This window comes from Puntigrus tetrazona, chromosome 17 (genome assembly GCF_018831695.1).
Source record: "Puntigrus tetrazona isolate hp1 chromosome 17, ASM1883169v1, whole genome shotgun sequence".
Classification (NCBI taxonomy): Eukaryota; Metazoa; Chordata; class Actinopteri; order Cypriniformes; family Cyprinidae; genus Puntigrus; species Puntigrus tetrazona.
The window spans coordinates 18,945,328-18,959,982 of record NC_056715.1 but is presented as its reverse complement, the minus strand read 5'-3'; the positions used below and the strand labels follow the sequence as shown (position 1 = coordinate 18,959,982).

At 40.8% G+C, this 14,655-nt stretch overlaps 1 protein-coding gene across 1 annotated transcript; it reads right to left on the bottom strand.

The window, feature by feature from the left end:
• Positions 1 to 13,256: 13,256 nt before the first annotated feature.
• On the bottom strand, positions 13,257 to 14,454 carry LOC122362023 (general transcription factor II-I repeat domain-containing protein 2-like). Its single transcript, XM_043263268.1, is given in 3 exon segments — positions 13,257 to 13,290; positions 13,899 to 14,136; positions 14,139 to 14,454. Coding segments are annotated over 3 exon segments (588 nt in total).
• Between the last annotated feature and the right edge of the window lie 201 nt (positions 14,455 to 14,655).

Genomic DNA, 14,655 nt, shown 5'->3' with positions numbered 1-14,655 from the left:
CCAGAAAACATCATAGTCCATAATATGGACAGTGCGCCTGAGACTGTCATCTCCACTGAGATGGAGAGTGCTCCTGAGGCTCACACTGTCCCAGAGACAAACGGTGGTCCTGAGACCATCAACGTCCCTAAAATGGACCGTGTACCTGAGGCTGACACTGTCCCTGAAGTAGACAGTGTCGCTGAGTCTGTCATCGTCCCTGAGACGGTTATTGTGACCGAGACCGCCATCATCCCTGAGATGGACGGAGCACTTGACACTAACACTGTCCCTGAGATAGACAGTTCACCTGAAACTGTTATTGTTCCTGAGATGGACATTGTCTCTGAGATGGACAGTGTGCCTCAGAAGGCCATCATCCCTGACTTTGTCCTTGAGACTGAAACTGCCTCAGAGATAACACTGCCCTTGAGACTGAATCTGTCTCTGAGACTTTCACTGTCTTTCAGCCTCAAACTGCCTCTGAGCCCGAAACTACCTCTGAGACTGACCCTCCCCGTGAGACTGGCCCTGCGTCTGAGAAAGACACTTCCACTGAAGGGGACATCTGTCAAACTAACACTTCCTCTCAGATTAAGTCTGCGTCTCAGATTGAGTCTGCCTGATAGACCGCCACTACGTCTCAGACTGAAAGTACGTTTCACAATGACAGGACGTCTCAGACTGACGCTGCCTCAAAGACAACACTGCCTCTTAACTTCATCTGAGCCTACAACTGCCTCTGAGACTGACCCTACCTCGGAGACTGCCCTTGAATATGAGGATGCCGGGGGCTTTGAGGCCGACACAAACACTATCTCAGAGTCTGACTTGACCTCTGAAGCTTCCGGTGTCTCTGATTCGGACTGGAAATATCAGATGGCCACTGCTTCTCAACTGCAGATGGATCTGATCCAGCTCCTGCTTCTCAGACATCCACTGTCTCTGAGGCCGACGCTCCCTGAAGACCTGTGCCCCTTTTAAAGTTTTAAAACCTATCCTATTCTGTATATGGTGAAATAAAAGCATATATATAACTTCTTCTTCTACATTTCATTCTTATTTTCTTCTAAAAGGAAGAGAATTAATGTCACTGTGGAGTCTATGATAGGAGCAATGCTAAATGCAGTACTGATTGTATTTCATGTCTGAAATCATTCCACTATAAAGGCAATGCTGTCACTTAAATGCTGATCTGTAATACTGACCAATAGTAAGATTTGTGCGGTCAGAGGCAAGTCTCATATTTAAATTCATAATAACTTTTTTTGAAAAGCCAATGAATAGTTAAAAGTTCATAAGTAGTAATAAGTATATTTTGTTTAGTATGTGTTAATTCATTTTTATTATTTAATTAAAACCCTAAAAGGGAAAATATTTCTTTTGGTTTAGCCTGGGAATTATTATATTGTTGCAATCAGGATGTTGTTTCGGTGCACTACAAGCACATCCACACGAGGTGCGGCGCTAGCAACATGTTGCAAGAAAGTTAAGATATTTTTTTGTTTGCTTGTTTAAGAAACTGTAACTATCCAAGTTTATTCCTCTTGAGTGAGAGAGGCCAATGAGGTGTGTTTTATCTTGTTAACTGCTTTGCCGTATACTTGATCACGTGTTAATGTATAATTAGCCAATTAAGTGTATTTTCTTACTTATTGAATGTGCACTTCATTTATTCCTTTCGTATGTATTTTTGTTTATTATTATGTATGTGCACCACTTTTAGAGGTTAATATAAGTTTTATGTTTTGCCTTTCGTAGTTCTGACGGCATTGTCGGGACATAAAAAGGGATGCAAGACTATAATGTACAAGACATACTACAGACTCGTGTCCAAATAAATTGTCTGTTGAAACCAAGAACGACCTGATCCTTTGATTCAACTCGAGGGGAGTAACAGTCAGAACTCAGTGTGTTTCGTGGCGGTCGCAGCGGAGCAGTAACAAGCAGCTCTTTAAGTGGTGAAGTCGCTCTCAAACATTAAAGAAAAGTCGGACTCCATGCTCGTAAAGCCCAAATCAGCGGTGAACGGGAATCCAACCAACAACATGGTTATGCTAAGAAGTAACGCATTTAAAACAAGTTAAATATGAAGACGTAGATTAACCTTGCTAACTGAAAAGGGACTCTGTTAAGTGCTTAAAGGGTAAAGTACTGTGGTCAAAAATTATTGTTAAAAAGATATTGTTTGTTTGTAATATAAGGTGACTCACTAAGCTTATTTCTATTTTGGTTTGACACACGTTTAAGTTAATCTTTAAAGAAGCAATTTAAGTTCACAAGCATACATAAGGACGTAATATCACTTTGTTGAGTTAAAATCATAAGTAACTAAGTCTAAAGTACACTAGAGTAGAAGACTGTGACACTGACGCTGTTGAGATACATTTACAAGTAAGTCCTGATGAGAGCGTGCACAATATTAATTGTCTCTAATATGAAACCAGATTAATCTTATTTTTAATGATCTCTATTCATGAGTGCAAACAAATTTCGTGTCATCACACTTTTTCTCTCTCACACACTGCACTCCTGCAGTCTACTTGCTGTTGCTGGCTCCTGAAACTTGGCATCTTTTGCCTTCACAAGTGCATCGATATTAGGTGTCAAATCCTGAGTAGCAGCACATTTAACAATGTCGTTCAAATTTGTTAACCTTGAGCGCTGCTTTGTTTTATTATTGTTCATTACGGAGAACACCTGTTCACAAAGATAAGTAGTCCCAAACATGAATAGAACCTCTGCAGCCATGGCTGTTAATTAGGGTAACCTGGCATGAGATATTGATAAAACGTATCCAATCCACGGACCCAAATTTATCCTTCCTAGCGGAATCGCACTGCAAGTCAATAAGCTCGAGTTGAATGTCAGCTGGCATATAAGAAGGCAACACTGTAAATGGCGGCGAAAAAAGACAAATTTGTTCTTTAGTTCACTGAATACCTGAAACCTCTGCTCAAACTCTGCAGCAAATCTGTTATGTTGTCTTTATATTTATCCAAATCATTATCAGGACGGTCCTGTGCCTTCAAACGCACAGCTGTGAGAGACAAGAGAAATGCACGGTCTCACCATTGGATAGCTGCGTTCTCCACAGTGACAGTTTCATCTTGAACGCACTTATGCTGTCGTAATATTGAGTGACAACTCTGTTAAGGCCCTGCAATGTAGGGTTAAGTGTATTCAAGTGTTGTGTAAAATCAACCATAAACGCAAGATCCTGCACCCATTCCTTGCATTTAAGTTCCTATATTGGGCGTCCCTTCTTCTCCATGAACTGTCCATCTCCCCTCGTAGCTCAAAGAAGCGCTTGAGTGCTGCACCTCTGCTTAACCACTGCGTCAGAGTGGTATGGTAGGCCAACATGAATGTCATTATCACTGAGAAATGTGTCAAATTGACGGTGATTTAGACCGTGCGCTATGATGAAATTGAGTTTTCACAACCACACTCATAACATGGTCATAACATTTGGAGTGTTTTGCAACATAATACCTCCTGATGCAAAATGCAGTGAAATGGCCAAAACACTTGTCCTCCATTTGCAGTCTGTACTTTCACTGAATTTTGTGGCAACGCCTGCCTTTCTCCCGACCATTGATGGCTCACCGTCGGTAGCCAGGCTCACGGCACATGACCAGTCCGCTCCCACCTTATCCAGCGCTCCAACGAGAGCGCTGAACATATCATCTGCTGTCAACACCTCTAATGAATATTGCCAGTTGAGCCACATCTGTGACATCAGTGCTCTCATCTATTGCAATTGAAAGTGCGATAAATGACTTGATTTTCTCTTTCGTTTGGCTGCTCAAATCACTTGAGAGTTCTGTCACCCGATCTGCGATAGTGTTCCTCGTTAGACTAATATTGGCAAAGGCAGGTCGCTTTTCAGGGCACACGACTTCTGCAACCTTCAGCATGCATGTTTTTACAAATTAGCAATAATGTGACTCTTACAGCCCCATCAGCAATATCGCGGCTGCGCGTAAAAGCAGACTGCTGTTTCTTCAGACCACTGACCAATTTGTTTATCTCGTCTTTCCCTATTTGTCCTTTCAAGTGGTCAAGTGGAAGAAGAAGAAGAAGTCCATTTTTCCTGGAAAACTCGGCACTCCAATGCCATTTTGGGAAGTTGACCGAAAACTTGTTTAGTAGTGGTGGATGGTAAAGCAAGATTGCCAGTTTAATTTTACTTCGACGCATCACGTTGCGAATGTTTATTTCCTGTGACTAACTCATGTCAGTGCCGCATGCTGGACGTGAGCTCTTTTACACATTTACTGCCCTCTAGCGGCCGGCCGAAGCATTTGGTTTGTATTTATTTTCAATAATCATAACTTTGATGGAAATGAGCTAGAGACTCGCTTCTTTTTTTGACATACTCAGAAATTTATGCCGGGCCGGATTATATCATCCAACGGTGCCGAGTCTGGCCTGGGGGCCGTATGTTTGACATGCCTGGTCTAGAAACTATAAAGAAAATGAATGCTGCCAAAGCATGACTGAAAGTGTATGACGAAATCTCAGACCTCCTGCACGACAATGTTAGACAGGGGAAAGCTGTTCCTAAGTCAGGAAGTCTGCCTGAATTTCAGCTCAAATCATCACAACCTACTGCAAAACTACAAAAGTTTTCTGCTCCACAACAGACCACAAGGTGGAAACTTACAACCAATGCCACACAAGAAGATAGCACTACAACACTGGCTAGAGTGTTAGCAGAGTCTATTAAAATAAACCGTCTACCAGTACCAGAGCCTGCTGTTTTCAATGGAGATCCTCTCTAGTACAAAGATTGGAAAATGTCCTTTCAGACACTAATAGACAGGAAAAACATTCCAGTGAATGAAAAGATTTACTATCTTTGCAAGTATGTTAAGCAGAACAGCCAGAAGAGCTGTTACTTCTTGCTGGGTATGGATGCAGCATACTATGCAGCATGGGACACTCTGGAAGGAAGATATGGAAGTTCATTTCTAATCGCCAAGACCTTTAGAGATAAGCTAACATCATGGCCAAAGATTGGAATTAAGGACAGTGCTGAGTTACGAGAATTCTGACTTTCTTAGAGGCTGTGAAGCTGCTGTGCTACAAATCAAGAGCCTAAATGACTTCAGCGAAAATCAGAAAATGCTAAGCAAGCTTCCTGATTGGCTAATAGCAAGATGGAATAGACAGGTCATTGAGCTTGAAGAGCAGCACGGTTCCTTTCCAACATTCAGTACCTTTGTCAACTTCGTCACTAGAGAAGCCAAGATAGCGTGCAGCCCAGTAACGTCACTCCATGCACTCAAGGGAAGAGAAGGTTAAGCCTAAAAGACTTGAAGTGTTAGAAGAGAAGAGAAGAGAAAGAGAAGAGAAACCTAATACAAGGAAATGTGTCTTCTGTGAAAGATTATACCATAGCATTCACACATGTCGACAGTTCAAGTCAATAACAGAACAAACAAAAGGACTATGTTTTGGATGTCTTAACTTTGGACACTATTCAAAGAAATGTGGAAGGAGAAATGTTTGTGACACATGGAAAGGAAAACATCCAATCTGTTTACATGAGGAACAGGACAAAGAAATCAGAAAGAACAAAGAAAGTGACATGGAACAAAATGAAAGCAAATGCATAAAACACACAAAGGAAATCAAACAAAGTAAAGAAGCACCAAACGAGACAATATCACACCGTGTGGTCCAAAACAATAGCAGCAACTTCACATCCACAATCAGTCCAGTTTGGTTATCCACAGCAAATGATCCAGAACACGAAATCCTGCTTTATGCCCTTTTAGACAGTCAGAGTGACACTACATTCATTCTACAAGAAAAGGCAGATGCTCTGGACTCTGACAAGAGACATGTACATTTAAAGCTTTAATTTTTAATTTAAAGCTTAAGTGTCTCAGAAAAGACTTGAAAGAGATAAACAATACCGCATTGACTATACAACGTTCATGAAAGAAACACTAGAGCGTGGAGATGCAGAAAGGGTCCCACTTAAGGAACTAAACAAAGGCCCTGCCTGGTTCATTCCCACACCATGGGGTGTATCACCCCAAAGACCTGGAAAAAAAAATAGTGTTTGATTCCTCCGCAAAGTAGAAAGACGTGTCATTAAATGATCACCTGCTCACAGGGCCAGAACTAACCAACACCCTGATAGGTCTTGTGCCGGTTTTGCAAAGGTCCAGTGGCAGTGATGTGCGACATAGAACGTATGTTTCACCAGTTCAGAGTTAGAGCCGAAGATCAAGACTACCTCCGTTTCCTATGGTGGGACAATGGAGATTTTCACTTGAGTCCATCAGTGTACCAAATGCATGTTGACAAGACAAACTGGGATACACCATTCTCAAATGAGCTTAAGTCACGGTGGGAGTCCTGGCTTGTAGATCTAAAGAACCGTGCTGATGTCAAGATTGATCGTTGCTATCTTCCAGCAAATTTTCAGGAAGTTCAGAGATATGAACTCCACCATTTTTCAGGTCCAAGTGTTGCTGGATATGGTGTCTGTACCTGTCTAAGAGCAATCAGTAAATCAGGACAAATCCATTGTTCATTTGTCATTGCCAAGTCCAGAGTAGCACCCACCAAGGTAAACACTGTGCCAAGACTGGAGTTGTCTGCAGTGATCGTAGCATGCATAAGTGACATGCTCAAAGGAGAACTAGAGTTGGAAAATATTCAAGAATTTTTCTGGACGGATTCGCAAGTCATCTTAGGATAAATAAACAATGAAGCGAGGAGCTTTCATGTTTTTGTAGCGAACCGTATTCAGCGCATCAAGGAAAGCACTAAACACAACACAATGGAGATACGTTGCGTCAGAAGACAACCCCACCGACCATGCATCTCAAGGACTCAAATCTAAAGAGCTCATTGCTTCCAACTGGTTTAGTGGTCCAAGTTTTCTTTGGCAGGATGAACTTCCCACTGGAGAGATTAAGGTAGGAGAACTTAACACAGAGGACCCAGAAATACGTAAAGTTCTTGTGCACCACACCTTAACAACAGTGAATTCTCTGGCAGAACGTTTCCTGAAATTCTCAAGCTGGACAAATCTAGTTAAAGCTATTGCAAGTCTTACCAGATTTGTAAGGGGAGTTTAAAGGCTCAATAAACAGAACCAATGAAGCTACAAATCTTGAAGAAAGGCAAGAAGCTGAACACACTGTTATTGCCATTGTACAAAGGTTAGTCTTCTCCAAGGATATTAAAGAACTTCAGTCCCGAAAAGAGTTAATTACCAAAGACAAAACAAGCAGATTGTATCGACTCAATCCCTTCCTGGACCACAAGGATCTTCAGAGTGGAAGGTCGATTAGAGCATGACACTTTACATCCACACATCAAGCTTCCAGTTATCTTACCAAAGACCAGCCACATTACCAAGTTACTTATTGACCACTATCATCAGCAAGTGAGACATCAAGGGCGTGGCATGACCATAAATGAACTGAGATCTAATGGCATATGGATTCTCGGCTGTAGTCAAGCAGTGTCATCGTTTATCTACAACTGTGTCAAATGCAGGAAATTCAGTCGTCAAACAGAAGAACAAAAGATGGCAGTGCATATAGAGTTACTTGATGATTTATCAGTTGACGCATTCCTTAATTCACTTTGTGCATTTATTGCTCTATGCGGAAATGTTTGTCAACTGCAATCAGATCAAGACAAACAGAAAAGCCAAAGTCAATGACATAGTGATCATACAAGACGATACAACGCCAAAATGATTGGAAGTTAGCTAAAGTTACTGCCGTGTACCCAAGTCAAGATGGATGTGTAGGAAAGGTGGAGCTACTAATCAGTGACTCAATATTGGATGACCATGGGAAGAAGCTGAGTAAACCAGTTCATCTAATAAGACCAATCCACAAGATTGTCACTCTTCTGGAAGCTGATTAGTACACATCATAAGTTTATTTTGGAAATCACAAGTGATTTGGTGGGAGTGTAGCTGCCGTCAGAGGCAACTCTCATATTTAAATTCATAATGATAACTTTATAATTGAAAAGCTAATACATAGTTAAAATAAGTTCATAAGTAGTAATAAGTATATGTTGTTTAGTATATGTCAATTCATTTATATTATTTAAATAAAACCCTAAAAGGGGAACATATTTCTTTTGGTTTAGCTTGGGAATTATTATATTGTTGCAATCAGGATGTTGTTTCGGTGCACTACAAGCACATCCACACGAGGTCCGGCGCTAGCAACATGTTGCAAGAAAGTTAAGATATTTTTTTGTTTGCTTGTTTAAGAAACTGTAACTATCCAAGTGTATTCCTCTTGAGTGAGAGAGGCCAATGAGCTGTGTGTTTATCTTGTTAACTGCTTTGCCGTATACTTGATCACGTGTTAATGTATAATTAGCCAATTAAGTGTATTTTCTTACTTATTGAATGTGCACTTCATTCATTCCTTTTGTATGTATTTTGTAGTTTATTATTATGTGCAAGCACCAGTTTTAGAGGGTTAATATAAGTTTTATGTTTTGCCTTTCGTAGTTCTGACGGCATTATCGGGACATAAAAGGGATACAAGACTATAATGTACAAGACATACTACAGACTCGTGTCCAAATAAATGTCTGTTGAAACCAAGAACAACCTGAGCCTTTGATTCAACTCGAGGGGAGTAACAAAAGCTTTACTCAGCATTAACGAGCAGCATGTTTGTCTCGACAGAACAAGTGTGTATCTTCAGCGTGTGTGTGTGTGTGAATATGTGTGGTTATTTATTGGGTTAGTTTACCGTGTTTTAGCTTTCACTGTATTTTTGTTTTAAATGCAAATTAAGTTAAATTCAAAGAAAGAAAAGACATTGTATCAAAGTTTGAGATAGCGTTAGACTATACTGTAGATCACTCATGTGAACCCTGTGTGTGTTTTGCTTCAAGAGAGCAACCAAACATTTGTGTTGTGCTTTACTTTTATATTTATTTTTTCACACCGGGAAATGTCATGTAGTTTTTCAGCTGAGATTCGGTTTCTTCATAAAGTCACGGGGCTTCAGTTGTGCGCGTCCATGCTCCGCGTGCACGTGAGTGAGAGCACGCTTTCCGTCCGAATAAAACTAAAAACTTTCCTTGGAGATATATAAATAGTACAAAAATATAAATAATTAAAAAACAAATAAATTTGAAAATAGTGTGATCTTTTCCCGGTTATTATTTAGCATATTCCGTGTCTTTTGATGTTTTAGTTATTTTACTAGTAGCCTGTAGTATATTAATAAGAAGAAGAAGAAACAAACAAATAATAAATACATTTAAAAAAATTAAATACATCTCTTCTTGGGAGTTTAGTCACGTGACTAGAATGCTTTGCATAAATCCTGCGCGTGCTGTCTATGACGTTTGAAATTAGAATGAACAGAATCTTTCTAAACTCATTCTTTTTGATCGCTTTTGCAACTCTGCTCGTTTGCATTCTGCTCTACTGCAAGTACCAAAATATTTCCTCTGCTCCGCTGCACTCTTAACTCAGTTGATCTAAGAGTCCGATATATTAAGATTGCAAGTCTGTCTGCAAGACTGCGCGATTATCCCGGCTCCAGAAGATTCAGCTGGTTCCCCAAAACAAAACCATGCTGTTCACTGCCAGTCTGGTGATGTTATGGTGGTACTCCACCTGGGTGAAAGGTAAATCACCGAATACAGTGAATCAGGAGGACACCAACAGATCACCAGAAAGAAAACCGAGGAACAACTGGAGTGGCATTTCACAGAAGGTAAGAGCATTATTGTATCTTCTGTACATACACGTTATTCCAGGTGTTTGGTGCCCAGTCTGAAATGGGAAATTAAAAATGTGACATTTCATTGATAAAATTGTATAAGCAACATTTTTGCTTGCTTTCTATACCATTTAAATTTTTATTGATACTGAATTATTAGCATTTAATGGATTTAGTGATCAATGCGTTCTTTAACTATTCCATGTTTTATTATAGAATATTTTTCTATATTTAAGTATATATTTCTACAATTCTTAATCACAGTAACCATTATTCTGATAACAATAAAGTAGATCCAAAGCTATTTCTGCCCTCTTCTACTTTTGACACAGGATCTGAATCTAGTACTACCTCTGCAGGTGACTCTGAGGTGAACAGTGCTCCTGAGACCGTCATTGTCCATGAGACGGAGGATGCACCTGAGACCGTCATCATCCCTCAGAAGGACAGTGCACCTGAGACTGATAGTGCTACTGAGATCGTCATCGCCCCTGAGATGGAGAGTGCTCCTGAGGCTCACACTGTCCCTGAGACAAACGGTGGTCCAGAAAACATCATAGTCCATAATATGGACAGTGCGCCTGAGACTGTCATCTCCACTGAGATGGAGAGTGCTCCTGAGGCTCACACTGTCCCAGAGACAAACGGTGGTCCTGAGACCATCAACGTCCCTAAAATGGACAGTGTACCTGAGGCTGACACTGTCCCTGAAGTAGACAGTGTCGTTGAGTCTGTCATCGTCCCTGAGACGGTTATTGTGACCGAGACCGCCATCATCCCTGAGATGGACGGAGCACTTGACACTAACACTGTCCCTGAGATAGACAGTTCACCTGAAACTGTTATTATGGACATTGTCTCTGAGATGGACAGTGAGAAGGCCATCATCCCTGACATTGTCCTTGAGACTGAAACTGCCTCAGAGATAACACTGCCCTTGAGACTGAATCTGTCTCTGAGACTTTCACTGTCTTTCAGCCTCAAACTGCCTCTGAGCCCGAAACTACCTCTGAGACTGACCCTCCCCGTGAGACTGGCCCTGCGTCTGAGAAAGACACTTCCACTGAAGGGGACATCTGTCAAACTAACACTTCCTCTCAGATTAAGTCTGCGTCTCAGATTGAGTCTGCCTGATAGACCGCCACTACGTCTCAGACTGAAAGTACGTTTCACAATGACAGGACGTCTCAGACTGACGCTGCCTCAAAGACAACACTGCCTCTTAACTTCATCTGAGCCTACAACTGCCTCTGAGACTGACCCTACCTCGGAGACTGCCCTTGAATATGAGGATGCCGGGGCTTTGAGGCCGACACAGACACTATCTCAGAGTCTGACTTGACCTCTGAAGCTTCCGGTGTCTCTGATTCGGACTGGAAATATCAGATGGCCACTGCTTCTCAACTGCAGATGGATCTGATCCAGCTCCTGCTTCTCAGACATCCACTGTCTCTGAGGCCGACGCTCCCTGAAGACCTGTGCCCCTTTTAAAGTTTTAAAGCCTGTCCTATTCTGTATATGGTGAAATAAAAAGCATATATATAACTTCTTCTTCTACATTTCATTCTTATTTTCTTCTAAAAGGAAGAGAATTAATGTCACTGTGGAGTCTATGATAGGAGCAATGCTAAATGCAGTACTGATTGTATTTCATGTCTGAAATCATTCCACTATAAAAGGCAATGCTGTCACTTAAATGCTGATCTGTAATACTGACCAATAATAAGATTTGTGCGGTCAGAGGCAATTCTCATATTTAAATTCATAATAACTTTTTTTTTTTGAAAGCCAATGAATAGTTAAAAAGTTCATAAGTAGTAATAAGTATATTTTGTTTAGTATGTGTTAATTCATTTTTATTATTTAATTAAAACCCTAAAAAGGGGGAAAATATTTCTTTTGGTTTAGCCTGGGAATTATTATATTGTTGCAATCAGGATGTTGTTTCCGGTGCACTACAAGCACATCCACACGAGGTGCGGCGCTAGCAACATGTTGCAAGAAAGTTAAGATATTTTTTTCTTTTTGCTTGTTTAAGAAACTGTAACTATCCAAGTTTATTCCTCTTGAGTGAGAGAGGCCAATGAGGTGTGTGTTTATCTTGTTAACTGCTTTGCCGTATACTTGATCACGTGTTAATGTATAATTAGCCAATTAAGTGTATTTTCTTACTTATTGAATGTGCACTTCATTTATTCCTTTCGTATGTATTTTTTCGTTTATTATTATGTGCAAGCACCACTTTTAGAGGGTTAATATAAGTTTTATGTTTTGCCTTTCGTAGTTCTGACGGCATTGTCGGGACATAAAAAGGGATGCAAGACTATAATGTACAAGACATACTACAGACTCGTGTCCAAATAAATTGTCTGTTGAAACCAAGAACGACCTGATCCTTTGATTCAACTCGAGGGGAGTAACAGTCAGAACTCAGTGTGTTTCGTGGCGGTCGCAGCGGAGCAGTAACAAGCAGCTCTTTAAGTGGTGAAGTCGCTCTCAAACATTAAAGAAAAGTCGGACTCCATGCTCGTAAAGCCCAAATCAGCGGTGAACGGGAATCCAACCAACAACATGGTTATGCTAAGAAGTAACGCATTTAAAACAAGTTAAATATGAAGACGTAGATTAACCTTGCTAACTGAAAAGGGACTCTGTTAAGTGCTTAAAGGGTAAAAGTACTGTGGTCAAAAATTATTGTTAAAAAGATATTGTTTGTTTGTAATATAAGGTGACTCACTAAGCTTATTTCTATTTTGGTTGGACACACGTTTAAGTTAATCTTTAAAGAATTTAAATTTAAGTTCACAAGCATACATAAGGACGTAATATCACTTTGTTGAGTTAAAATCATAAGTAACTAAGTCTAAAGTACACTAGAGTAGAAGACTGTGACACTGACGCTGTTGAGATACATTTACAAGTAAGTCCTGATGAGAGCGTGCACAATATTAATTGTCTCTAATATGAAACCAGATTAATCTTATTTTTAATGATCTCTATTCATGAGTGCAAACAAATTTCGTGTCATCACACTTTTTCTCTCTCACACACTGCACTCCTGCAGTCTACTTGCTGTTGCTGGCTCCTGAAACTTGGCATCTTTTTGCCTTCACAAGTGCATCGATATTAGTTGTCTAATTCTGAGTTGCAGCACATTTAACAATGTCATTCAAATTTGTTAACCTTGAGTGCTGCTTTGTTTTATTATTGTTCATTACGGAGAACACCTGTTCACAAAGATAAGTAGTCCCAAACATGAATAGAACCTCTGCAGCCATGGCTGTTAATTAGGGGTAACCTGGCATGAGATATTGATAAAACGTATCCAATCCCACGGACCCAAATTTATCCTTCCTAGCGGAATCGCACTGCAAGTCAATAAGCTCGAGTTGAATGTCAGCTGGCATATCAGAAGGCTTCACTGTAAATGGCGAGCGAAAAAAGACAAATTTGTTCTTTAGTTCACTGAATACCTGAAACCTCTGCTCAAACTCTCGCAGCAAATCTGTTATGTTGTCTTTATATTTATCCAAATCATTATCGGGACGGTCCTGTGCCTTCAAACGCACAGCTGTGAGACAAGAGAAATGCACGGTCTCACCATTGGATAGCTGCGTTCTCCACAGTGACAGTTTCATCTTGAACGCACTTATGCTGTCGTAATATTGAGTGACAACTCTGTTAAGGCCCTGCAATGTAGGGTTAAGTGTATTCAAGTGTTGTGTAATATCAACCATAAACACAAGATCCTGCACCCCTTCCTTGCATTTAAGTTCCTATATTGGGCGTCCCTTCTTCTCCATGAACTGTCCATCTCCCCTCGTAGCTCAAAGAAGCGCTTGAGTGCTGCACCTCTGCTTAACCACTGCACGTCAGAGTGGTATGGTAGGCCAACATGAATGTCATTATCACTGAGAAATGTGTCAAACTGACGGTGATTTAGACCGCGCGCTCTGATGAAATTGAGTTTTCACAACCACACTCATAACATGGTCCATTTGGAGTGTTTTGCAACATAATACCTCCTGATGCAAAATGCAGTGAAATGGCCAAAACACTTGTCCTCCATTTGCAGTCTGTACTTTCACTGAATTTTGTGGCAACGCCTGCCTTTCTCCCGACCACTGATAGCGCATCGTCGGTAGCCAGGCTCATGGCACGGGACCAGTCCGCTCCCACCTTATCCAGCGCTCCATTGCCAGTTGAGCCACATCTGTGACATCAGTGCTCTCATCTATTGCAATTGAAAATGCGATAAATGACTTGATTTTCTCTTTCGTTTGGCTGCTCAAATCACTTGAGAGTTCTGTCACCCGATCTGCGATAGTGTTCCTCGTTAGACTAATATTGGCAAAGGCAGGTCGCTTTTCAGGGCACACGACTTCTGCAGCCTTCAGCATGCATGTTTTTACAAATTAGCAATAATGTAGCTCGCTCTTACAGCTCCATCAGGAATATCATGGCTGCGCGTAAAAGCAGACTGCTGTTTCTTCAGACCAGTGACCAATTTGTTTATCTCGTCTTTCCTTATTTGTCCTTTCAAGTGGTCATACTTGTCTTTATGCTGAGTCTCATAGTGGCGCCGAATATTAAACTCTTTGAACACCGCAACTTGCTGATAACATACCAAGCACACTGGTTTTGCATTCACTTCTGTGAATAAATAATTCTCAGTCCATTTTTCCTGGAAAACTTGGCACTCCACGTCCTCTTTTCTTTTTTTTGAAAATGCCATTTCGGGAACGGTGTGTTGACCGAAAACTTGTTTAGTAGTGGTGGATGGTGAAGCAAAATTGCCATTTTATTTTTACTTTGACGCATCACGTTGCGAATGTTTATTTCCTGTGACTAACTCATGTCAGTGCCGCATGCTGGACGTGAGCTCTTTTACACATTTACTGCCCTCTAGCTCAAATCTAAAGAGCTCATTGCTTCC